Below are 27,633 nucleotides of genomic sequence, written 5' to 3' on the forward strand. Positions count from 1 at the left end.
TTACATGACTTTTTCCTCTCTCGGCCACCAACGCTGTTATGTTCTGCCCCGCCCCGCCAAAGGCACAACACCCTCACTCGGCTGTCTTATCTCCCAGTTCTGACAATTCTCCTCCTGCGTCCGTTTTCCTTTCTAGACCCCCCGAAATTTCTCTTTTGAAGCTCCATTACCTCTTCCTTCCTAAATCCAACCACAATTTGGGGTCTTTCTTGATCTTTCTCGATACTCTACTGAATTTATCACATCCTTCTCGAAACTCTCTCCCAGAACAGCGCCAATATCTTCTACCTCCTTTACTGCTTCTCCTCGGGTCCTTCCTATTCCTGTCTTCACCGATGTCCCCAAGTTTCCCTCCAGCAAGCTGGGTCGTGGTTTCCTTGGCGCTCACGCGTTCCTGAACGCGCTCAGGGTTCGCGGAGGAGCTGTGGTGAGACTCGGGGCGGAGCCTCGCTGAGCCTAGGGCGTTGGACACCGGTGGACTTCCGAGGCTGGGAAGGGGCGGGGCCTTGGACCGCTCGGGAAGTTTGGTCCTCGGCAGCCCCCGTCCAGGACAGTGCGGAAGGAGATTCCGGGGCTGGGGTCTCAGAGCCGGACTCGCGGTCCTGGCTGGAGATGGAGTTCAACAGTGAGGGTGTGAGGCGACTACTTGGCAAGGTGCGGCCAGCCCGCCGGGCAGGGTCTGGGGCGCCGGGGCTTGGGGGTGTTTCCACCCCTGGCCGGGCCACCTCCTTGGGGCGTTTCCCCGGCTTGTCAAGGGGCTTGGAGCGGGGGGTGGGCTGGCCTGAAGCCGGCTGCGGGGAGTGGCCGCAGGGAGGGCGCGGACCTCTCCTTCCCGAGGCCGGGGCTCTGGCTTCGCCTGCAAATCCGAGATCCCCCAACCTCCACCCGCTGTGAGACCTCCTCACGCCACCAGCTTCTCTTGGTCTCAGCTTCCAGCCCTCGCCAGTCCCTTTAACCACGCCTTTCTCTCTGCAGAAATGGCCTGCCCTCACCGCCACCCCCTTTTTTTATGACTTGCGTCGCTAATCCTTTGTAGGACTCAACTCAGATGTCACTCCCTAGAAACAGAATCACTACCTCCTTTACTTGCTTTCAGAAATATCGATTATCACATCGTGGAGTAATTATTTACATACAAATCTTACTCGGGCGGTGAACTCTGATGGCAGAGAGATTGCTGTAGTGTTCCCATCACCTAGCCTGACACGACGGAGTGCTGAGTAACTGTGCAGTGAATGAAAGACCTGTGTAGACTTAAGAATGAAGACAGGGTTGGAAGGCCCGGAAGAGATCCTCGTAATGTTGAAAGGTTGAGGTGGAGGGCTGACCCGGAAGTCTGACCTGCGTTTCTCAGGCATGACTAACGCCAGTTTCTGTGTTACACCAGGCTCTTAGTTCAGGCTCTCTGATTCCCCACCAGTGTACAGTCTGAGGCAACCACCTTTTTCACCAGTTTCTTAGTTATATGATTCATAATGCTTCTTAAAATTTCCCTATGCGGAAACGGTACGTTTATGCCGTTTTTTTGTTTTGTTTAAAATTTTATTGAAGCATGAGACATGATACATTCTGAATAAAACAGTAGCAAAATGTAATGGCAGCAGTTAAATATGAATCATATACATGCACATACTTTTCTGGTTCTTTTGATTACATTTTCCTTTCAAGATAGACTGCTCTCTCTTTAGTTGGGTTTGCCTGTGTCTTTCTTTGTTGGGGCAGTTTGTACACCCCTTCGAGGTTTTGAAGCCTTATGATTGAAATTGTTTATATACTTGATTTGAATGATTTTATCTACTGTGACAGGTGTGTAGGTCTTGTAGGAAGAAAATTATCATCGTCCTTAGGATTACACCCTTTCTGTCTCCTCTTCAGAGAACATGAAATTAAAAAAACCACTCTATCAAGTTTTTCAGTGACGGAAGCATGGTGTATTGTCCAGGGGGAAGAATTGGTAAAGCTGAGAATAGAAAAAGAACTTCATAATTTTGGTGGAACTGGAATGCAGGAAAAAGACAAAAGAGAGACAATAATTTTCTCAAGGGTGGGACCAGAATAGTTGAGGAAGGTTTTTGTTTTTGTTTTTTATCATCAGTTCATAGCATGGAGTCTGGCACTTAGGTGCTTAATAAATGTCTGTTGGATGTGTAAATTAAGGAGACCATTTAGAAACACGTTAGTCCAGCAGATATTTCCAAAGTTCCTTAACCCTCAAGGTAGGGTTACTATAATAACTTAATACTTAGAAATAATTTTACTGCTGAAAAATTTGTGAACAATCCATTAAAATCAAGCAACTGTAAGGAGAACATGAAAAATCTTATTGAAAACAAATGAAACCTAATAAGTATTCCAACCTAGATAAATATTCCAGCTTCGTGGATGTGAAGATGTCAGCTCTCTCCAGATTGATCTATAGAGCCAATGCAATTCCAATCAAAATTTTAACAGGATATTTGGGGAACTTTTCAGACTGATTCTATAATCATTTGGAAGGGCAGAAGGCCAGGAATAATCTTGACATTTTTACAGAAGAAGAATAGGTGTGGGACTTGCTCTACCAGATGTCAAGACTAGTAATTGAGGCTTAGTGTGATGTTGGTATAGGACAGACAACCAGTGGAACAGACTTAGAGGCTTAGAACCATGTTCACACGTGTTTGGAAATGCGATATAAAACAGAAGAGGCATTGCAGATAACTACAGAAAGGAGAATGCAGAGACAAATGATTATCTATACAGGAGAAAATGAAATTGGACCCTTACCTCTGACCAAACATAAAAATTCCCTGTGGACTGAAGATTTAAGTGTAAAAGACGAGCTTTAAAACGTATAGAGATAAATGTAGGAAAGAATCTTCATGGACTCAGAGTATGCAAACATTTTTTAAACAAGATGTAAAATACTCAAAGAAGAGTGATAAATTTGATTGCATTCAAATTAAGAACTTTTATGTATAAAAAGACACCACGAAGAGAGTGAAGAGGCAAAATACAAACTTGGAGAATAATATTGTAACGCATAATTGACAAAGTATTGGTATCCAGAATATATAAATTAGCCTACAAATCAATATTAAAACCAATAGAAAATTGGACAAAAGACACGAATAATCATTCTTTAAAAAACAAAAGAAGAATCAGGGAAATGAATGTTTGCTCAACCCATTAGTAACCATGGAAAAGCAAATTGAGAGCATGGTAAAACACCATTTTCTCTCACTAGATTGTCATAAATTAAGATCATTTCAAAGGGTTTGGAGGATGTGGATGAATGGGAATTTTAGACTCTGTGGTAGTTACCATAGAGAATTCATAATATATGAAGCAAGAGACATTCACAGAATTACTCATCATTAAAAATTAGAAACAACCCAAATGTTCATTGACAGAAGGAAGGATAATTTGTTTTGTACTCATTCACACAATGGAAAACACTATGCAGCAGTGAAAATGAATGAACTACAACATGCAAGAATACAAGTGAATCTTAGAAACATTATATTCAGTGAAAAAAATTGGAGGTTATATGCAAGATTATATTTTGATTAAAACAAGAAACAGCTAAACAACAAACAGTGTGGTGTTTAGGGACGCACACAGATACGATAAAAACTATGGAGGGCAAAAGCAAAGGAGTGTGACCACACAATTTAAGGTAGGCAGCTGAATGGTTAAGAGAAGGAGCACCCAGACAGGTGTAATGGAATTGGAAAGGTCTGTGCTGTCCAGTATGGTAGCCACTAGCCACATGTGGCTCTTTAAATTCATCAAAATGAGATAAAATTAAAAATGAGTTTCTTGGTCACACCAGCCACATATTAAGTGTCAGTAGCCACATGTGGCTTGTGGCTACTGTATTGGACAGAACACATAATGATCTTTTCCATCATGGCAGAAAGTTTTGTTGGACAGCATTGTTCTAGATCAAACATGGGTGAGTTGGTGCCTGAGTGTTTATTCTTCAAAATGTATATATATGTACATATATGTTTATATGTATATATATTCTTTTTTTTCTTTTTTTTGCAGTACACGGGCCTCCCACTGCTGTGGCCTCTCCTGTTGCGGAGCACAGGCTCCGGATGCGCAGGCTCAGCGGCCATGGCTCACGGGCCTAGCCGCTCCGCGGCATGTGGGATCTTCCCGGACCGGGGCACGAACCCGTGTCCTCTGCATCGGCAGGTGGACTCTCAACCACTGCACCACCAGGGAAGCCCTGTATATATATTCTTTAGTTGTATTAACTATTAAGTTTAGAAAACTTCTCTGGTTCCCTAATTCCTATTTCCCACTCCCCTGGCCAAGTTACCTTGGACAGGTAACTTAACCTCGATTTGCTCAGTTATGAAATAATAGGATTGGATTTGATCTGTAAGATTCCTTAATGCTTAATTTTTTTTTTAATAAAATGATGCCACAAAGTATTCCTCAGGGTGTCCAACATTTGAGCAATGTCATACAGGAGTACTCTTGATGTTCGTAAGTATCAGTCTACTAAATAAACATACGGTAGTATAGTGGATAAAGTTAAAATTTTAGTAACTTCTCAATTTTTCAACTGATTTTTATGATAGTATAATTGCTTTAGTTTTAGAATCTCATGGGCCAGTTTTCCTCTTTAGTTCCCTGCCTGTACCCTTTAAGCAAATGGCATTGTCTGAGGCATATTCCTTGGAGAATGTTATACAAGCTTCTCTTAGGTGGTATAGGAACAGTAATGGAATATATGCCTTAATATCACACTAAGAAGATATTCTGTTTCATATATAGTGAAAATGATGTGCTTTTTATTTTTCTAGGACAGATAAAATAGGTCTTTTTCGTCAGAAAGGCAAATCACATATTCGACTAGTAGTGATGTTTGGATTTTCAAGCCCTAACAAAGAGTGCTTTTGCCCTCTTTTGACACACTTTTACGTCAGTTTTGCAGTTAGATCAGTTCTGGTATATAGCCCTATGCAGCCATTAATCATTACATTCTCAGAGGATGTTAAGGATGTAGAAAACAGCTTATAACATCAAATAGAAAACAAAACAAAAATTATTTGGTTCATAATAAATATATATTCCAGGTGACAACAATGCAGCCTTTTGTACATTTGTGTAGTGTCTGGAGTTGGGATGGTTTCATTCACTTTTGTTTTCACTGAATCAGGGACACTGAATCTGGGACTCATTTTTACCCTGCTGTAGTTAATACTGATCGATTCTTAGTTTTAGTGATCTTAGTGATCGATGCTCAGTCCTTTGGATCATAATTGCTTTCTATATCCACTCTACTCATATAAATCTGCCTCTTTGCTAACTCCCATCCAATTAGCCTACATTTATTGAAGCCATACCCTGTGCTAAATGCTATGGGGAAATGAGTCAGAGATGTTTCCAGTCCTCAAGTTGTTAATTATACACTTTTTCTTCGGCCAAATTCTTTCCTATCTTAAAATGACCTTCCTCCTTCCCTCTAATTTTCTGTACCGTTCTAGGCTCTAATGTGAATTGTAGACAGCTCTTTTCAGAGGCCTTTCTGTAACCTAGGTATGCTTTGTCAATTCATCGTTTCCTGTCGGTACTTACTATTGTATACATATTTTGTTTAATATCTCACTTTTACATATGTTAATCATGAGATCTTCATACATACCTGCTGAAGTTGGTGGGCAGTAGAGCTATATCTCTTTTGCCCATGAAAAACTTAAGACTCAGAGAGAGGAAATAGGGTCTCTTAGCAGTTATTTTATTTTCTCCCAGTGTCCTCCAACCCTAGGCACCCACTAAGCTACTTTCCGTTTCTATGGATTTGCCTATTTGGGGTACTTTATATACAAGTCATACAATATGTGGCTTTTTGTGTCTGTTTTCTTTAACTTAGTGTAATGTTTTCAAGGTTTATCCATGTATGTATCAGTTCTTCATTTTTATGGCTGAATATTCCATTTTATGGATATGTCACACTTTATTCATCAGTTGATGGACATTTGGATTGTTTTCACTTTTTGATTGTTATGAATAATGCTGCTATGAACAATTGTGCACAAGTTTTTGTGTGGACATGTTTTCATTGTTCTTGGGTATATACCTCAGAGTGGAATTGTTGGGTCATATGGTAACTCTGTGTTTAATCTTTTGAAGAACTGCCAAACTCTTCCAAAGCAGCTGCACCATTTTACCACCAGCAGTGGTGTATGTATATGAGGGTTCTGATTTCTCCACATCCTTTCCCACATTTGTTACTGTCTTTTTGATTATAGTATGAATCCTCCGACTTCTTTTTTTTTTTTTTTTTAATTGTTTTTGGCTGCATTGTGTCTTTGTTGCTGCACTCAGGCTTCCTCTAGTTGCGGCGAGCGGGGGCTACTCTTTGTTGCAGTGCGAGGGCTTCTCTTGTTTCAGAGCACGGACTCTAGGCGCGCTGGCTTCAGTAGTTGTAGCATGTGGACTAAGTAGTTGTGGCTCGTGGGCTCTAGAGCGCAGGCTCAGTAGTTGTGGTGCACGGGCTTAGTTGCTCCGTGGCATGTGGGATCTTCCCCTACTAGGGCTCAAACCCATGTCCCCTGCATTGGCAGGCTGATTCTTAACCACCACACCACCAGGGAAGCCCTTTTTTATGCTTTTTTAAGATTGTTTTGGCTGCATTCCTTGAATTTCCATATGAATTTTAAGGTCCATTTGTAAATTTTTGCAAATGAGCAAAAAAAGTCAGCTGGGATTCTGATATGGATTGGCAATTGTTGAATCTGTTGGGGAACATTGCCATCTTAACAATATCAAGTCTTCTGATCTATCGACAAGGGATATCTTTCTATTCATTTAGATCTATTTTAATTTCTTTCAACAATGTTTTGTGGTTTTTAGAGTCTAAGTTTTGCGTCTTGTTAAATTTATTCCTAAGTATTTTATTCTTTTTGATGCTATTGTAAACGTAATTGTTTTCTTAATTTCATTTTCAGAATGGTAATAGACTCTTAACATACTTTTTTTTTTTCATTTAATGCCTAGCACAAGTCCGGGAGGTGGGTATAATTTCTCTTTGCGAAAGAGAAAATTAGTTCAAAGAAGTTAAATGATTTTGCCCACAGGGCAACCAAGGTAGTATTTCTGAGACTACATCTGGATGAATGAGGAGGCAGTTCACTCAACCTGACTGCAAACCTTTGCATGCTTTCTGTTTTCCCTTTGAAACCCAGCTGTGGTACCAGGTAGGGAAATTCAGGGTGTCTCAAGTGAATGAGATATTCAGGCACGAGAGGTGGATCTTACAGTGATGACAGGGGTGCTACATCCTGCCCTACTTCTTAAGCCTTCATGAAGTATTTGGAGGCATTTGATATAGTGATTAAAGGCCCAGGCACTGGGTTTGAGCTCTGGCTTCACTACTTAACTTGCTATCTACCACAGCAAGTTATTTTGATTCTCTAGCTTTCATTTTCATCTTCTATAAAGTCAAGCAGTTATAAGCCCTGCCTACTTCATAGGGTCGTTATTAAAAGGATGAAGTCAAATACTATTCATGTTTGTAAAACTCAGAGCCCAGGGCCTAGCACATAGTAAGTGTTCAGTTAAATGTTAATTTGTAATTGTTCTGTTGCTTATAATTTTATTCTTATTCCGTGTTCATTTTTCTCTCTTCAGTACAAGTTCAGGGATCTAACTATGGAAGAACTGAAGAATGTAAATATGTTTTTCCCACATTTCAGATATTCCATGGATACCTATGGTAAGAATTGTATCCTCTAGTTTTTGCTACATTATTTAAACTATTAATTATTTGTTCCTAGAGGTCTACAAACTTATTATAATTTCTCATTTCTCTCTTTTATCCCCTGATTTTGAGCTACACTTTATGACGTGTGGTTTTTGAGGAAATTTAAGTTAATAAAATTTATATGGTATTAGTTTTCTATTGCTGCTGTAACTAATGAACACAAATTTAGTGGCTTAAAACAACACAGGGACTTCCCTGGTGGTCCAGTGGTTAAGACTTCGCCTTCCAATGCAGGAGGTGCAGGTTCAATCCCTGGTCAGGGAGTTAAGATCCCACATGCCTCGAGGCCAAAAAACCAAAACATAAAGCAGAAGCAATATTGTAACAAATTCAATAAAGACTTTAAAAATGGTCTACATCAAAAAAAAAATCTTAAAAAAAAAAAGCAACACAAATTTACTATCTTACAGTTATTTGGCTAGAAGCCCAGCACAGGTCTCTGTAGGTTAAGTGTTGGCAGGTCTTAGTTCCTTTTTGGAGGCTCTGGGAGATCATCTGTTCTCTTGCTTTTTTTAGTTTCTAAATGTCACCCATATTCTTTGGCTCAAGGTCATCCTCCATCTTTAAAGCTAGCAATGTTGCATCTCTCTGACCATCCTTCTGTAGTCACATCTCCAGAGAAAAGGTTCTCTGCTTTTAAGAACCAAATGTGATTAGCTTAGGCCCACTCTAATCATACAGGATAATTTCCCCATGTCAGGGTCCTTAACTTAATTGTATCTAAAAAGTTTCTTTGCCAAGTAAGGTAACATATGCACAGGTTCCAAGGATTAGGATATTGGACATCCATGGAGGCCATTATTCTGCCTACCACATATATGGTTGATAATAAATTAATAACAAAGTTTTAGTTATCTTCTTCACTTAATATAGAGGGTCTGGTTACCTGAGAAAGATTTTACTTTACTATCTTTCGAGATTTCTGACCACAACCCACACTTGGAAATGTGTTTTATATCATGACCCCATATACACACAACTAAAGTATTATGTACACCTTGGCGTTTTCTCTTCTATTCCATTCCATACCGTTTAAAAAAACAAATGCTGATTGAGACTCACTAAATTGATTTCAGGACCCATGAATTAGTCGAAACACACAATTTTGAAAAAATTCTTTATTCTACATGGGTATGTTTTGTATTTGAATTAGCTTGGGTTACAAAAATATGTCTAATTCAGAATTATATATTGGAAAATTTGAGGCATTATTGAAGTATTTCTTAGGAATAGCTAATTTTATGTGTGGAAGAAATGATTAGATTCTGGCCTACCTGTGTCTGGCCTCTCTTGATTAGCACCCAGGTATTTGGTGCTGCATAAATGCCTGGGATGGGGGATTTAACAGCTACTATTTATTGAACACCAGATATACTTCCAAATGTTTTATCTATATTATTTTACATATTCTTGTACAACCAAAGCTGTGAGGTGAGTATTACCATCTTCATTTTTCAGAGAAAGAAACTGAGGCTCAGAGAGTTTAAATAACTTGCTTAAGATTACACAGCTAGTTAGGCATCGAGTTGGGGCTTGTACTCATGTCCATCTTGCCCTCTGCTTGAATAATACTTGTTCTTTTACAATCTATAAGTAATCTTATAGATTTAAACCTTTGTTGTACCAGTTAATTCTTATTCTTATTTCCCCCATCTAGAGGAAGTAGGCTGTGGTGCCATTAAACCCTCAAGCTATAAGATTAATATTGTCAAGGTACATTTTATTATTGAAGACAATGTTAGTCATGTATTGTAATCATTTTTCTTTTTGCTTTTTGAATAATTTGGACAATGACTATTTACACCTGTAGTTTCTCTACCACATTTTCAGGTTCTTCTGTGTCCCCGAGAAACAATCCCTGTTCCACCCCTCTGTCCATTTTAGTTTTGCCTTAGAGTGATCCCTTCACCTATTGTTACCTTTCACTCATATAGTTCAAGGTAAATATTTGTACTTATGTACACTCTTGGCCTTGAGTTTTCTGTCAGCCTGGCTTTTCCTCTTCTCCCTTTCTGATAGGTCATCAAATCGATTTAGACTTTTTTCTTCCCCTGCATAAATAGTATAGTAAGCTACTGAAGTCCTTAAAGGACCACATTCCAAGGCAGTTTGACAGTTTGAAACCAGATGTAGTGTTTTTGGTATTCAGTTCAGAAATTAGGGCATTGATTCTCCATCAGTGTGTCCCAGATGGGTAAGTTGAAATTTCAGGGATGTGAAGATTGAGAAAAGGTTGAGAATAATGGAGTTAGAGAAAGCAAAGATAATTATTAATCCTTCTAAAAGGTCACTTTCAAAAGTAAAACTTTTTTTTTCTGATTATAAAAGTTATAATCTGATATCTGAAAGTGCTTATAACTGATGTTACATGTGGCAATTATTTGATAATGTCCCCACATTTTATTATCCTTTACTTCTTATTAAGGGTTTTCACATCATCTCATTTAATCATTATGACAACTTTATGATGCAGTCTTTATAGATTTTATATATTTTATAGATGATGAAACTGAAGGTCAAAGAGGTTAAAGTAATCAAAAGTCACATGCCTCTGTCGACGGAAATAATAAACAGTCTATAATAGGAATAGAAAAGAGTTTTATTTGAGCCAGTCTGAGCACTATAGCCTCAGATAGTTCTGAAGAGCTTTCCGAAGAAGCATGGTTTTCAGCACAGTTTTATATCTGTCAGAACAAAGAACATCAAACATCACAGGGGTGCATTCCTTCAAGGTTTCAAAAAAAGACAAATGAGCATGCACACAATGAGTTAGCATGGCCTTGGCGCCTGTGAAGGGAGCTTTGTCATTGAAGGAGTGCTAGCGTTGATGTTTTAGGGAAGGGAGGCATTTATCTCTGTCTTCAAAACAGACATTCTTTACTTCTGGACAATGCACCCTTTTCTTTAATGATTAAAGCAGATTTACAATGTATGTTTAATGGGCCACAAAACTGGCTATTCTAGTTAGCATAAAGCTTAAGTTAAATAATGTATAAGCTAGGATGACTTCCCCATATCTCAATATGTGAAAATTTCTTCCATCACCTCTAAGTAGGAAAAGTCGGCCAAAAACTTGGGATTTCAGTATCTTAAGTCCTGTGTTCTTTCAACTACCTGCTCTTCTTTCTAAGAGCACATCATTTAGTTCTTTGCCCTTGTCAACATATTTACTGATTCCTAGATGATGGTATTTAGAAATTATGTGTGTTTCTGTATGTGTGTATGTACATGCACACACTTTAATACAGTTCTTCCTACTTCTGATTGTGCATTCTGGGACTTTTTTTTTCTTCCAGTTTTCAAAGATAGTTCCCAGAAAAACCTGCTGAATTTCACTGGCACTATTCCTGTGATGTATCAGGGTAAGTGTGGAAGTTGAGAAAATGTGGGAATTTTCTAAAAGAGCAGTTTAATTAAAACGTATATTTGTTTAGTTCCATAACATTCTCAAAGTGTTTTTGTTTTTTTTTAAAGAACATTTGTACGAGCTAGTCAATTTTTTATTTATTTATTTTTAAAATTATTTATTTATTTATTTATTTTGCGGTACCTGGGCCTCCCACCGCTGCGGCCCCTCCCGCCGCGGAGCACAGGCTCTGGACGCGCATGCCTAGCGGCCACGGCCCACAGACCCAGCCGCCCCGCAGCATGGGGGACCCTCCTGGACCGGGGCACAAACCAGCGTCCCCTGCATCGGCAGGTGGACCCCCAACCACTGCGCCACCAGGGAAGCCCTTAAATATTTATTTTGTTGGCCGCGCTATGTGGCTTGCGGGATCTTAGTTCCCCCAACCGGGGATCAAACCCGGGCCCCCAGCAGTGGAAGCTCAGAGTCCTAACCACTGGGTTGCCAGGGAATTTCCCTCAAAGTGTTTTAACATGTATATGATCTATACTGAACCTTACTGGATATAGCAGAATGCTGTCCCAGTGAAGGAAGGCTTAGGTTAATACCAACAAATTCAGTTCAGTTCAATGAATATTTATTTATTGAATGTCAACTATCTGCCCACTACTCTGCTAGGTTTTGAGGTACAGAGGCAAGCAAGACAGACATAGGCCTGCGCTTGTGGAGAGTTAACTCTGCTTTCCATAGCAAACTGCAGGGATCCCACCTTTTTCTCCCATTACATGTATGTTTTGTTCCCCTCCCTTTCCCTCTATATGATGTAGCATTATCCCCATTCTATTGGTGAAACTGAGTCCTGGTCACGTGGTTTACCTGAGTCCACACAGCTGGTATCAGACTGGAACTTAAAACCCAAAAGGAAATTTTTAAAACACAGGTGCCATTAAAGCTCAAAAAAAAGCAACATATTTTCAGATGACCTGACAGGTTAAAATAGCTAAGTGTTTGCCAAAAAAAAAAAAAAAAAAAATAATAAAACCCAAAAGGAAATTTTTAAAACACAGGTGCCATTAAAGCTCAAAAAAAAGCAACATATTTTCAGATGACCTGACAGGTTAAAATAGCTAAGTGCTTGCCAAAAAAAAAAAAAAAAAAATCACTAACTTCCCTATAATTAATTCTGTTTGTCTAGACCTACTTCCTTCAACGTTTAACAGGACTAACCTGTCAGATGGGTGTCATAGGAGCTTGCTTATCTAGTATGATTTGAAGAACACCAGAGAAGCATTGGTTCCAATTATTTCTCTGAAGTGGTGCTTGAAATTCCACCATTAAAAATCCATTCCCCTTTTAAAATGCAAATAATCTCAGGAGGAATAACATCCAAAATCACTAATATACAGTGCTGTGCTTATAGAAAATGCTCAGTAAATATTTGTTGAATGATTGAGTTAGTTTCTTTGATTACTGACTGAAGGGCTTAGGAATAGATGAACTTACTGGGTATTTGAAAGAGGAGGTGCACTGAAAAAGGGCTGAGGAAGATCTGGAAACCAAATGGGGAGAGAGCAGTGCAGTTTGCTGTCTCTTACAAAGGATTCATTGCTGTATTATGGGAGCACATTGCCCAACAGACACCAAGAAGATGTATTTTGGGGGACTTTTTTCAAAGTAAGTGCTTCATTATGGTAGTGGCTAGACTGTTACAAACCCTCCTTTATTGCTTCCCCCTGCCCCCATGATGACTTATTGCCAGAGGTTCACTCATGTTTTATTCTTCCTCTGTGTATGTCCAATCATAACATCTCCTTTGGCACAGAGAATGCTTAGAAATCCAGTTTGGTTTTTATGAATAGGAATGTGGTTGGAGATGAAAGTAGGTAGCAGTGGGCTCTGAAAAAATTGCAGTGAGGTAGGCAGAGCAGGTATAGAGTCGATTTTTATTTTCTTTCCTTGCTTCTTCCCTCCCAAGCTCTCAGACTGTTTTCTGGCTGCCTAGAGAATTTTACTGAGACCTGTTTCCCATTACTTGTATTCTGTGTTTATTATGGTTAGATGTTAGAGACAGAGAGAAAGAATTCTTACCACCCCAATGATTGATTGATTGATTGACTGATTCCATAGTTCTTACCAACCCCAGTGATTTCAAGGGTAGTTGCATATTGACAGAGGAACTTACAAATTTAAATGAATCATTGCTTAGTAGCCCTCAGTTTCTAGGACAATGTGGGGAGGTTACAGGAGGGCATAAAAGTTATCTTAAGATGCCACTCATTGGCACTCTGCATCTTCCTAGAGCGGTGGAGTCAGGTCATTGATTCTTATGCTGGTAGTAATTCCAAGGTAGTAATGGTACCTGCAATACCTTTTGTTTTTTTTTTTTTGGTAGTACACTCTTTTTCCCCTTTGCTTTTGACTGGAATTATAGCAACTCCTTGTGATGCATACTAGTTATTTCCTGCTGGTCAGAAGGTCAGAATGTATTATCTTTCTCATCTGTAAAATGGGCCAATGTAGAGCCTAACTCTACAATTTTGAGGATTAAATGCATTACTCTAAGTAAAGCTCTTAGCATAGTTCCTGGCACATAGTAAGTGCCTAATAAACGTTGGCCATTATTATTTGCATGCTTTTGTTACTTTTATCTGGTTACTAGTTTTGTTAGTATAATAATAATACATGCTCATGTTAAAAAAATTTTAACAATTGAAAAGAGATGAGCTTAAGCTTATATCTAACCTCCTACCCAGTTCTATTCCCCAGCTGAATCTTCTGTTGATATTTCCTTATATATACCTGCAGAAATTTTCTGGATTATTTCTTATCCCTCCAAGATTGTGTCAAGGTTGTGATGGCACTCTTCCTTCACCCACCCATTGTTTAGAGATGTGTATCATCTAAGTAAGATGATACCTATCTGAACTTTATTTACAACTAACTTAAATTATGTCCTTATGATATAATTACTTTAAATCTGAGGACTCTACCAGGAGTCCTGACTCTTTGCTAATGAATTACTGAAAGTAAGTGGGCAGGGTAGGAGGCAGGGCATTTGCTGACAGAAAAGAATGAGAAAGAAGGAAGAAGGGCACAGAGAATACCAGCAGTGAAATCTTACAAGTTATAGACATGGGAATCAGGCTTACCATGCGCTTTGCCAGGAGTGTGGTATTAAAATGCATGAATGCTGCTGGGGAGAGGCATTGATGGAGGCAGCAGATCCTTGATCAACCAGGAAGATACCTTCAATAGACATTCCTTTCCTTTTCTTTAATGTGTAGTGATTAACATTAGAAAATGGCTCCATCGAGATTGGGACTACCACTCCAAAACAAAAAAAATTGCATGGCCTAGAACTTCCCTGGATGTCCAGTGGTTAGGACTCTGCACTGTCAATGCAGGGGGCATGTGTTCAATCCCTGGTCAGGGAACTAAGATCCCACATGCAGCACAGCGTGGAAAAAAAAAAAAATTGCATGGTCTAAACAGTGGCTTATAAATGTTTGATTGTGACCCACAATAAGAAATACTTTTGTATACATAGTTATATATGTATATAACTAAAATTAAATATTATTGTTTGCAGCCCACTAAATTAATTTCATGACCTATTTATTGTGACCAACATTTGAAAAACACTGGTCTAGAGTATATAACTAACATTAGACAGAGTGACTTCTGGAGGAATGTGATGATGTGTCTCAATACCTGTTGGTCACTCTGTGGTGCTGTGATCACATGACTTTATAATCATAGAGCACCAACAGCTATGCCTTTATCCATACTGTAAGTACTTAGATACTATGTATGGTGATGGATATTAACTAGACTTATTGTGGTGATTATTTTGCAATATATACAAATATTGAATCATTACGTTGTATACATGAAACTAATACAGTGTTATATATCAATTATACCCAAATAAAAACAGTTTTTTTAATACTTAGATAAAATTAGAAGAGGAGTATGGTTCTGAGAACTGCTGATATAAAATAGTAGAAATAGTACTAGGACATTTCTATTATGTAGTGACTTTCAGTTCTCTAGAATTACACGGGAAGCTTTTAAATGTCCAGACCCTGTCCCACTGAATCAGAAACTTTTGGGGAGAGGCCTGGATATTGGTATGTTTCAGAGTTCCTTAAGCATTTCTAATATGCAGACAGAGCTGAGTATCATTGTGCTTAGAGCAGGAGGAAGCAAGATGAAAAAAGTAGAGGATTTCCATAGTAAGGAAAAGATTGCAGTGGAGGAGAAAACTTTTTATTTATACCTTGCTTATTTCCAAAGTGGGTTTGAGGTAAATTGTAAAAATTGCCAACCCGTCATGGTACTTACCATGTCATGTACTGTTCTAAGCATTTTATGTACCTTAACTAATTTTATCCTCACAACAATCCTATGAGGTAGAAGCTTTTATTATTCTCATTTTGTAGAGGAAGGAGTTGAGGCACAGAGAAGTTAAGTAACTTGCCTAAAATCATATAGCTAGTAATGTGTGCAGCTAGGATTTGAACCTAGGCATTTGTGCTCCTGAGCAGCCATGTTTTTAAATATATTGAAAGACATATGCATTAAGACTGTGAAAGCAGGAATAAATATCAGGAGATACAATAGAACAGTTAAGATAATTGATCAAATTTCTAGTTTAAGGTTAGTTTTTGCACTTATATTAGGTTTAGCTTTGGGCTTCCTGTAAACCAAAACAGTCAGAGATTTTGGCTCTCAGTAGGCATTGACATACATGGTTACATAGTATGTGGTACAGGGTTACATAGTACATGATACATGGTTACATGGTACATGTACATGGAAGAGCTTTCATTTGGGTTCCTATCTCAGTACACTAAAATTTAAGAGCCACTGGACAAGGTGACTGTTAAGGTTATTTTCAGCTCAAAGTTTTATGTATCTAACCCAGCTTGTATGTTACACTATCTGCAATTAATGAGCAACTTGAGGGCCAGTATCAAATGCATCTTTCATTTGTTCATTCATTTAAAAAATATGTATTTATTTATTTATTTGGCTGCGCTGGGTCTTAGTTGCAGCACGTGGGATCTTTAGTTGTGGCATGCGGGATCTTCGGTTGCAGCATGCGAACTCTTAGTTGAGGCATGTGGGATCTAGTTCCCTGACCAGGGATCGAACCTGGGCCCCCTGCATTGGAAGTGCGGAGTTTTAGCCACTGGACCAACAGGGAAGTCCCCATTCATTCATTCTTATTTATATAAGAAACCTTTATTGAGTATCCAGTATGTTAGGCACTATACTTGTTGTAGGGGACATGGAAATGAATAATACATAATCATCTTTAGACTTTTATAGTGTAAAAAGAGAAACAGACTTGTAGGCAAATAAATTGGGTGGAGCAAAGAAGGTTACCCTAAGAAGATGTATCCCATACTCCTAGCAAAGTAGGTCCTATAAATATTTATTGAATTGAATTGAATAAGCTGGCCGTTGTCTTGATTATATTTCCTCAAATGTTATACTGGTGCTTTAATGGGAGCATATTTCCAGTGTGAATGTGGATGAAAATAGGCCTCAGTTTACGTAAATCCTTTATCTATAAACTTGACTAAACTTGTGTTTTAAAATGCCACCTAGCTATACCATAAGTATAATGTGTGTGGTTCATTGTTGTTTGAAGATGTGTTTATTTTGTCTCAAATAGGTAATACATATAACATACCAATTCGTTTGTGGATTTTGGATTCTCACCCTTTTGCTCCCCCCATTTGCTTCTTAAAGCCAACTGCAAATATGGGAATCTCGGTTGGAAAACATGTGGATGCTCAAGGCAGAATATACTTGCCATATCTCCAAAACTGGAGCCATGTAAGATCAATTTGGATTTTCTTTTAAAAGTTGTTATTTTTCTGAATATTTATCTTTGATCCTAATGGTACAAATAAGTTAGTGAATTTTCTTTCAGTGATAATTCTTCTTATGGTCTTTAAAAATAATTTGAAATTGAGCTCCCCAGGGTCACCTAAGACCCGGAACCCTGCATGAAGCTGCTCTCTCCAGGTCTGGGAGGCAACCATTGTTTGCTCCCTGTCTTTTTATAGTTGTTCGCCGTTTGATAAAGCAAATGAAGAGCTACTAGCAAAATATTGGGCATTATTTCCTAGTTCCTCCCCAGTAAAGGTTCTTATGTAATATGTGTATTTATTTGTAGTTTTGCCTGTTTTTAACCTTTAAAAAAAACATATCATATTGTATATGATATGTATTGAATCATATTGTATATAATCTTCTATTACATGCTGTGTTTTGACTGAGCATTAAGTTTTAAAAATTCACCCACAGCGATGCATGAAACTGTAACTTATGTGTTTTACAAGCCCTCACAGGGACTTCCCTGGTGATCCAGTGATTAAGACTCTGTGCTTCCATTGCAGGGGGCACAGGTTCGGGGAACTAATCCCACTAATTTGGCATGGCCAAATAAATAAGCATAAAAGTAAAAAAATAAATAAATAAAAATAAATGGCCCAGACTTAAAAAACAGAAACAAAACAGAACAAAAACACAAGCCCTCACATTATGCAGTTTTGTATTCTGCATATTTCATCTATCATTATATTGAGCATTTTTCCATATTAAACAGTATTTTCAAAACATATGGTTTTTTTTTTTTTTTTTTCTTGCGTTATGCGGGCCTCTCACTGTTGTGGCCTCTCCCATTTGCGGAGCACAGGCTCCGGACGCGCAGGCTCTGTGGCCATGGCTCACGGGCCCAGCCGCTCCGCGGCATGTGGGATCTTCCCGAAACGGGGCACGAACCCGCGTCTCCTGCATCGGCAGGCGGACCCTCAAGCACTGCGCCACCAGGGAAGCCCAAAACATATGGTTTTTAATGGTTTCCTGTTGTATTTGTAAATTGCTCTGTTAGAAATTTAATAAAGAGCATCCTTAAATATAAATATATATAAATATAAATGTATATGTCTTATAAATCTTTAATAATTTCCTAATGATAAATCTCTAGGAATGGAATTATTGGATCAAAGTTTTAAAATGTTTTGAAGGCTATTCTTATATATTCCCAAATTGGCCTCCAAGAGGTAGAGAAAATGTTGTAATTCTACCATCAATAGAAATCAGTATGGGGGGTACCTGTTTTACAGCACCTTTGCTCTAAAGGGTGCTATAAAAGAAGGTACTATCATTAAAACAAAACAAACTTTTGCTTATCTCTAATGGTTCATTTACTTAGAAGGATGCAGAATCTGCTCTCATTTTTGTAAGTAACTAAAACTTTTATGAAAGGATAATTTATAATATATTTGTATATACCCAGAAAGTTGTAGGACAGGAGGACAGGGATCTGTCAGAGAGGAGTGAGGTTGAAGTAAAGGATGGCATTAGGATTATCACTTGTTATTTTATATACATGTTGTAAAAGGATATGTAGTTGGGGATGCATTTCATAATGTTTTATGGTTTTCTATTTTTTTCATATAAATAAAACTTTTAAAAAGAAGAAAAAAAAGAAAAAGAAAAGATGCATACCAAATTGTCAGTAGTGGAGTTTAGGTGGGAGAACATTAATCTTTTACTTTATGAACTTGTCCATTATTTGCATTACTTGGTGATTTAAATAATAAGATTACCAGTTAAATGTGACGAATAGGGCATGATAAAAATTCGTTAGTTGGAAGGACAAAAATGATGTCTTAACCTTAATGTTTAGTTCTCTGGTTATTTGAGAAATTGAAATCTTATCATACATTTATTTATCATGTACGTTTCCTCTTTTTTGAATTGTCTGTTTATCTCTTTCATCCATTTTTACAACTTAAAAAAAAATACTATCCTTTAACAGTATTTTGACATCTGTGCCCTATTGTGGGAATTTATCTTTCCTGTTTCCTCTTTCTGGTTTTCTTTGGCATCTCTTTTCATAGTTTTGTTTGTTTAATAAATACTCAGAGATAGTCCTGTAATCTAGTCAAGGTTGTGCTTGATTTCAGATCAGACAATATTGATTTCATTTTACTATTCTGAACCTCTTTATTATAAGTTAAAACTAGTCTTAAGAAGATATTGTATTATTTAAATGACCCTATTTAGAAGAACTACATTTGGAGGAGGGGGAGGGATTAATTAGGAGTTTGGGATTAACAGATTCACACTACTATATATAAAATAGATAATATGGTACAGGGAACTATACTCAATATATTGTAATAACCTATAATGGAAAAGAATCTGAAAAAGAATATATATATATATATATATATATATATAACTGAATCAATTTGCTGTACACCTGAAACTATAACACAACATTGTAAATCAGCTATACTTCAATTTAAAAAGTATGATGTTATGATTTTTAAAAGTACTACGTAAACTTTAAGTTCCACGTGCAGTTGGAATTACATAGTATAACTATACAGTTTGGAGCTAGAAGGAATCTAGAGGTCATCTAGGCTAAGGATTGCAGACATTTTCCCCAAGAGAGTCAGTGTGCTGCATTAGGCCTACAGAATTTTGTTTGAACAGCACAGTGGTTTTGTTTTGCTTTGTTTTGTTCTTAATATGAATTTGAATGACTATACATGTACTGTTTCCAATTTACCACAGTGACCACCTCCCCAAATTTTCTTATACTTGACAACTTTACACATTATGTTATCTGCTTAGTCTTTAAAGGTATATGAGTTTTTTTATTCTAATAAAAAATTTATTAGAGTGGGCTTCCCTGGTGGCGCAGTGGTTGAGAGTCCGCCTGCCGATGCAGGGGACACGGGTTCATGCCCCGGTCCGGGAAGATCCCACATGCCGGCGGAGCGGCTGGGCCCGTGAGCCATGGCCGTTGAGCCTGCGTGTCCGGAGCCTGTGCTCTGCAACGGGAGAGGCCACAACAGTGAGAGGCCCACGTACCACCAAAAATAAATAAATAAATAAATTTATTAGAGTGAAATCCAGACTCTGAGAAATTAAGCAATTTTTAAAATGACCAAGCCACTAAATATTCCTAATAATAATAAAAAACATATATTTTACACTCACAACATATAATTTGCATACATTAGCTCATTTGTTTCTCATATTATTGGGATTTATTATTCACATTGTATTGCTAATAATACTGAAGCTCAGAGGTTAAGTGCATTTCACTAAGGTTCCTTAACCAGTTAAGTTAAAATGAACAGTACTGGATTCGATACATATCAGTATTAATTTTATGATTTGATAGTGGTTATATAGGAGAATGTTTTGTTCTTTCTTTTAGGAAATATATGCTAGAGTATTTAGGGGTGAAGGGGTATCATATCTTCAGTTTACTCTCAGTTCAGAAAATAGAGGAAAAGAGACTAAGAAAGAAAATGTTTTAAAATGTTAACATTTGAGTAATCTGGGTGAAGAGTATATAGAAATTCTTTGTACTATTTTTTTGCTACTTTTCTGTAAGTCTGCAATTATTTCAAAATAAAAAGTTGAAAAAAGGCAGATAGACAAGACCATTCCCAAATATAGGTACTCTGCTAGTAAACACATTTATGCTGTTTTCCCACTTTTTGGAGATGTGGGTTTAGCATTTCTCCCTTTATTTTTCAGCTAAAAAATTAATTTTTTTCGATTAGATGTATTAAAACAGTTAAAAGTATCATATAATTTGTATGGTAGTTTTCGAAAAATGAGAGCATGATGTAATACTTTCTTTTGGCTAACTCTATAACAATGTATAGGTTAACAAGGTAGTATTCCTTAGCAAAATTTTTGCATAACTTTTCCCTTTGTGTGTGTTCTGTAGCCTAAATCTGTCATTGTTGGATTAATTAAAGAAATGATTGCCAAGTTTCAAGAAGAACTTCCCCTGTATTCTCTGTCATCATCTGATGAGGCACAGCAGGTAGACTTGCTAGCCTATATTGCAAAAATCACTGAAGGTTTGTATTTTTGTTAATCATAGAGTTATGAGTTTACAATTTCTCACTAATATCCTTTACTCTCTGCTACTTGATTTCTCTAAATAAATACATGCTTGTATATGTACATATCTGTGTTGAATCAAAAATTCCTATATGTTTATCATAAGGTAAGTATTACCATACAGTTCCAATGAATATGGTTTCTTAAAATGTAAAAGATTACTTTTATCCTGACAGCTAAAATAATTTGTTTTTTTCAAAACCACTTGATATATATTAATGATCCCAAGCCGTTTTCATTATATGTTTATGTGGCTTTTTGCCTCATTCAGTATACTGGACAAGAGAATCTATGATTCTCATTGTTTCTCATTGAGGATAAAGCAAAATACCCATGCTTGCAAAATTTCATGTTAAACATTTTTTTGCATTGTAGACTAGAGCAGTAAGAATCACAATGTTTTTCAGAATTATGGAAATCCTATATTTTTAAGAGTCTTATATAATATTTTTTAAATGTTTGGAAAGATATTTTCTTTTTAAAATGATAGCCTCTATTTAGTAGAATATTTAATATGAGATTCCTATCTTTCTTGCATTTCATTTGTTCAACAATATTTTTGAATGTCTATTATGGAGTGCCTAGTACCATGTTTTTTGTCCAAGTTATTGAACTTTGGTGTATTTTTTTTAAGATGCTAAAAAGATTTTTTATATTTTTAAATTCTTATGATAGTTCACTTTACTTTTCAGGTGTCTCAGATATAAATTCAAAGAACTGGGCAAATCATGAGAATAAAACAGTCAATAAAATTACCGTGGTTGGTGGTGGAGAACTGGGAATTGCCTGCACATTAGCAATTTCAGCAAAGGTATGTAAGCATAGTGGTTACAAATACATCTGTCATATTACTACACTTTTAGGCAGTTTCTATTTTTATTTATTTTTTTAATTTTTTTAACATCTTTATTGGGGTATAATTGCTTTACAATGGTGTGTTAGTTTCTGCTTTATAACAAAGTGAATCAGTTATACATATACATATGTTCCCATATCTCTTCCCTCTTGCGTCTCCCTCCCTCCCACCCTCCCTATCCCACCCCTCCAGGCGGTCACAAAGCACCGAGCTGATATCTCTGTGCCATGTGCTTCCCACTAGCTATCTACCTTACGTTTGGTAGCATATATATGTCCATGCCTCTCTCTCGCCCTGTCACAGCTCACCCTTCTCCCTCCCCATATCCTCAAGTCCGTTCACCAGTAGGTCTGTGTCTTTATTCCTGTCTTACCCCTAGGTTCTTCATGACATTTTTTTTTCTTAAATTCCATATATATGTGTTAGCATACGGTATTTGTCTTTTTCTTTCTGACTTACTTCACACACAAGAAGTAATGGCTTCATTTTGTCATGTGGGAAAACTTCATTTTGCCTTAAAATATATTTAGTAAGCTGACAAAAAAAATATGTGAAAGCTCTCATCAGTAATGTTGCTTCTTAGTAGTGAGTTGTGGAATAGGCTTTGAAAACATGACTTGAACAATGGGCTCATCATCCTAATCCAAGGGAAACCTCAAGTTCACATTCATCTGACCTAGTCACAAATTCTTTTGTGTTTTCTGAGTCCTGCTGCTTTAATTAAACTCTTATTTAATATAATACTTAATTTAGCTATTTCTAAAATTAACATTTTTTAAAAACAATTGCCTTTTCTTGTGTAATTACTCCACTTTCTTTTAGGATCATAGTTCCTGATTTGATATTTTACAATAGTTTGAGATTTGCCTATTTTTCCATCAGTCCTTTTTACTAGATCTTTTCTATATAAATTATTTTCAGAAAGGCTAAAGTCCCCCTCCAGAGAGGTTGAAAGACCCTCCAGGGCCCAGTATTATGGTAACAGCATGTCTGTGTCATTTGAGCCATGTAGACCAGAATAGACTAGCTCAGGGGTCCCCAGCACCTGGGCCGAGGACCACTACCGGTCTGTGTCCTGTTAGGAACCAGGCAAGACGTGAGTGGTGGGTGAACGAGTAAAACTTCATCTGCTTCTTCCCATCGCCTGAACCATAACCGCCTGAGCCATCCATCCCACCACCCCTCCACCGCCCCCCCGCCCCCGGTCTGAGGAGAAATTGTCTTCCACGAAACCCGTCCCTGGTGCCAAAAAGGTTGGGGACTGCTGGACTAGCTCTCCCTCCATGTATTTATTTGATAGCTGGTATTTGGTTTTCTTTTCTATTAAAGTTTGATTGATTGCCATCTAAATTCTTCCCTTTCCATTTAAGATTCACGTATATCTTGGAAGTAGGTTCTACTTCAGCAAAGTTAAATTGTATCCAGGGAGCTAGAAGATTTTAAAAGCTAACTGTTCAGAACCATATATGCTAACTTTTGCCATATTATATTTTCATTTCCTCCACACTCCATCTGAATGCACTCTTCCCTCTTAAGTGGAATTTGAAATGTTTGTAGATCTTTTGTTAGTAAATAGAATGCTTCTATAAACATTGCCTTACAAGTTGTTTATTTTCTTCTCTGAATTTTCTGTTAGGGGTACATAATCTCAGAAATAGTACTAGTGAGTCAGAGGGCATGAATGGTTTTTATGGTACTTATTACATATTGCTAGATTGCTCTTCAGAAGGGCAGAACTTTACACTGCTAATAACAGTGTAATTTACACTGCTAATAACAATGCACACATCAACCTGATTTTTGTCATTGCTAACAGTACTAAGTTTTATCAATTTTATTTGTTTTTGGTAAGTGTAGGAAGACCCCTTAAAGTCATATTTTTTAACTGTTAGAAGTCTCACTGTCAGTATTTCTTTGTGAACTGTCTAGTTGGAAAGTTTTTTTCCGTTTTTCCCTTTAAATGTTAATATTTTGATACAAGGTACAATATTCGAATAGTGCAACAATATTCAACTAGTGCAGTAGTAGTCATAATAATGGCAGTAGTTGAAGTGGTGGTAGCTAACCCTTACTGAATGCTTACTAGATCCAGGCACTTGTCTAAACACTTGTTTCATTTTTTTTTTTTTGATTGATTGATTTTTTTGGCTGCATTGGGTCTTCGTTGCTGCGAGCGGACTCTTCTCTAGTTGCAGTGAGCGGGGGCTACTCTTCATTGCAGTGCATGGGCTTCTCATTGCAGTGGCTTCTCTTGTTGCAGAGCATGGGCTCTAGGTGCACGGGCTTCAGTAGTTGTGGTACATGGGCTCAGTAGTTGTGGCTCGCAGGCTCTAGAGCTCAGGCTCAGTAGTTGTGGCTCACAGGCTTAGTTGCTCCGCGGCATGTGGGATCTTCCTGGACCAGGGCTCGAGTTCCCTGCATTGGCAGGCGGATTCTTAACCACTGTGCCACCAGGAAGTCCCACTTGATTAATTTTTACAACAACCTTGTGGCTTAGGTACTATCGTTACTGTCATTTTACAAATGAAGAAACCAGGGCATAGGGAGGTTACCCAACTTGCCCAAAGTCAGAGTATTAATAAAAGGAGCCAGGGTTTGAGATTGGGCAATCTATTTACAGAGCCTGTATTCTAGATCCTTATTACCCAACGTGTGGCATTGGCATCATCTGAGATTTTGTTGGAAATACATAATCTCAGGCCCTACTCCAGATCAAAGGAAGTAAATCTGCATTTTTACAAAATTCCTGGTAACCCATGTGCTTCGCTGATCTATTAAATGGCGATCCCTTAAAGCTTGAGAAGCTCTGCTCTAAACCACTATGTAACACTGCCTTGTTGTGGTTATTGATGGACATTTAGTTTGTTTCTAGTCTTTTGAATATCCTTATACATATTGTATCATTTTACACATGTACTAATAAACTTGTAGGATGATTCTACAAATGAGGTTGATGGATTAAGGGAGTTGTGTTTTTATTTTTTTTATAAGGATTTTTTTTTTGATGCAGACCTTTTTTTTTTCTTTTTTGTCTGTATTGAAATTTGTTACAACATTGCTTCTGTTTTTATGTTTTGGTTTTTTGGCCACAAGGCATGTGGGATCGAACCTGCACCCCCTGCATTGGGAGGCAAAGTCTTAACCACTGGATCACCAGGGAAGTCCCTGTGTTTTTAAACTTTGACAGAAATTGTCAAATTATCCCTCATATCAATTGTGCTAGTTCATTCTTATTCCCACAGTGTTTGAGAATACCTGTTTTCCCACACTACTGTTAAACTTTGGGATCTTTGCATGTCTAATAAATGAAAAGTGGTAACTCATAGTGTTCTTTGCATTTCTCTTATGAGTGTGGTTAATGTTAATAAAATTAATAGGTACAATTTAGAGAGGACTGCTCTTTGCCAGCCCTGTGTCACATAATTAATCTTCATAACTCCAAGAAATAAGACCAAGTTCAGTGACTTGCTCAGTCTTACAAAGTTAATAAGTAGCATGGCTGGATTGCTTCCTGTACACTTTCTGCCTCATAGTCTGCTAGATCCCTGGGTAGTCTTGATCCTGCACCCTAAGATAGGAGAGATGCTCATATCCCTTGCTGCTTTGGAAAAAGGACTTCCACGAAGATAAATCGACTCTTAGGAGTTTCCATCCTGTTGTTTATGGTCAGCCCACCATGGCACCTAGAAAGCTGTCTACAGGCATGTGAAGTATTTTCCATGAGATCTCTGGGGAGAGAACTGCATGATAATTGGGTTTTATTTTAGCTTTATGACTGTTATCTTTTTTTCTTCTTAAGAGAAACTTGGCATTAGTGTTGACATTGATGCTAAAATAGACCAAAAAATAGACCCCAAAAAATCACTCTAAGTTCTTTCAGAATGGAAATTATGACGAAACAAAAACATAAACGGAAGAAAAATAGCAAACATATTGAGTGCACCATGTCATCTTTATTACTCATTATCCCATCAAAAGAAACCTGCACTCTGTGACTTCTGAGTTAAGCCCTGTTAGAGCCCAGTTTTTAGTTAAGCCTAAAGGATCACATTATTCAAGTGCATAGTATTTTCTTGCTTTCATGTCCCTTTTATTGCTGTTGTGCTGCTTCCTTCATAAGAGAGCACATAGGCCTATGTATTCATTCTCCCTTAGCTCTCACTTCTGAATGAATTTAAACTGAGTAACTGGCCATGTGCAGTGTAATGCTGTTCTTTTTCTTATTGTACTGTACAGGGCATTGCAGACAGACTGGTCCTCTTAGACCTCTCAGAAGGGACTAAAGGAGTGATAATGGACCTTGACATATTCAACCTGCCTAATGTGGAGATCAGCAAAGGTCTGGTTATTCTGCTTAAAAGATTTGTGCCTTAATGGAATATTACTCAGCCATAAAAAGAAACGAAATTGAGCTATTTGTAATGAAGTGGATAGACTTAGAGTCTGTCATACAGAGTGAAGTAAGTCAGAAAGAGAGGGACAAATACCGAATGCTAACACATATATATGGAATTTAAGAAAAAAAATGTCATGACGAACCTAGGGGTAAGACAGGAATAAAGACACAGACTTACTAGAGAATGGACTTGAGGATATGGGGAGGGGGAAGGGTAAGCTGTGACAAAGCGAGAGAGAGGCATGGACATATATACACTACCAAACGTAAGGTAGATAGCTAGTGGGAAGCAGCCACATAGCACAGGGAGATCAGTTCGGTGCTTTGTGACCGCCTGGAGGGGTGGGATAGGGAGGGTGGGAGGGAGGGAGACGCAAGAGGGAAGAGATATGGGAACATATGTATATATATAACTGATTCATTTTGTTGTGAAGCTGAAACTAACATACCATTGTAAAGCAATTAGACCCCAATAAAGATGTTAAAAAAAAAAAAAAGATTTGTGCCTTGTTTGCCCTTATATTTGAGTCCTAGAATTTTTTTGTAGACTTTATTTTTTAGAGCAGTTTTAGGTTCAGAGTATTATTGAGCAGAAGGTACAGAGATTTCCTGTATACCCCCTGCCCCCACACATGCACAGCCTCTGCATTGTCAGTATCCCCTACCTAAGTGGTATAATTGATAAACCTCCCTGGACACATCATTATCATCCAAAGTCCATAGTTTACATTAGGGTTCACTCTTGTCTTTGTATATTCTATAGGTGTGGACAAATCAAACATGTATCCACCATTATGGTATCAAACAGAGTTGTTTCACTGCCCTAAAAATTCTTTGTGCTCTGCCTAGAGTCCTAGAATTTTTTTGCTGAAAGCATCTTAAAGATCACCTAGTCCAAGTCCCTCATTTTACATATTGGGAAACTGAGGTTCATATAAATTAAGGGACTTACCTAAAGTCATACAGATTGCAACTAATTGAGTTAATAAGAGTCAGATAAGCAAATAACATTCAAATCGGTTGGAAGGATTTATTCTCAGTCGCTGACTTATACCTTAGTATAAATTGTTTTCTCTGATTGCTTCCTTTTTCATAATATGTTGGTTAAGAACACTGATTTTAGAGTTAGACATGGGGGTTTGCATACTAGCTCTGCCATTTGTCAGATTATATAATCTCTCAAAGTTCAGTTTTATCATCTGTAAAGTGGGAATTAATACATACCTCTTTGTATATAGCAAAGTGCTAAACCAAGATTAAAAAAAAAATTCATTCACATTGCTTTCACTAAAAATATACTGTTAAAACGAATT

The 27,633-nt window shown here is 37.6% G+C and overlaps 1 protein-coding gene across 3 annotated transcripts in view; it reads left to right on the forward strand.

Annotated features, from left to right (window-relative positions):
• The first annotated feature begins 612 nt into the window (after nucleotides 1–612).
• The window catches only part of UEVLD (UEV and lactate/malate dehyrogenase domains), a 45,168-nt gene continuing 18,147 nt past the window's right edge, over nucleotides 613–27,633 (forward strand). Inside the window, exons 1-7 of one of the 3 annotated variants that reach the window (XM_007465746.1) lie at nucleotides 613–654; nucleotides 7,633–7,717; nucleotides 11,062–11,127; nucleotides 16,795–16,958; nucleotides 20,890–21,025; nucleotides 21,761–21,879; nucleotides 26,161–26,263. In XM_007465746.1, coding sequence (XP_007465808.1) covers nucleotides 613–654; nucleotides 7,633–7,717; nucleotides 11,062–11,127; nucleotides 16,795–16,958; nucleotides 20,890–21,025; nucleotides 21,761–21,879; nucleotides 26,161–26,263 — 715 coding nt within the window. Of the gene's footprint in view, nucleotides 655–7,632; nucleotides 7,718–11,061; nucleotides 11,128–16,794; nucleotides 16,959–20,889; nucleotides 21,026–21,760; nucleotides 21,880–26,160; nucleotides 26,264–27,633 lie in introns of those variants that run through there. The other 2 variants (XM_007465747.1, XM_007465748.1) reach the window with 2 other exon arrangements.

This window comes from Lipotes vexillifer, unplaced genomic scaffold (genome assembly GCF_000442215.2).
Source record: "Lipotes vexillifer unplaced genomic scaffold, Lipotes_vexillifer_v1.1 scaffold2818, whole genome shotgun sequence".
NCBI classification, from domain to species: domain Eukaryota; kingdom Metazoa; phylum Chordata; class Mammalia; order Artiodactyla; family Lipotidae; genus Lipotes; species Lipotes vexillifer.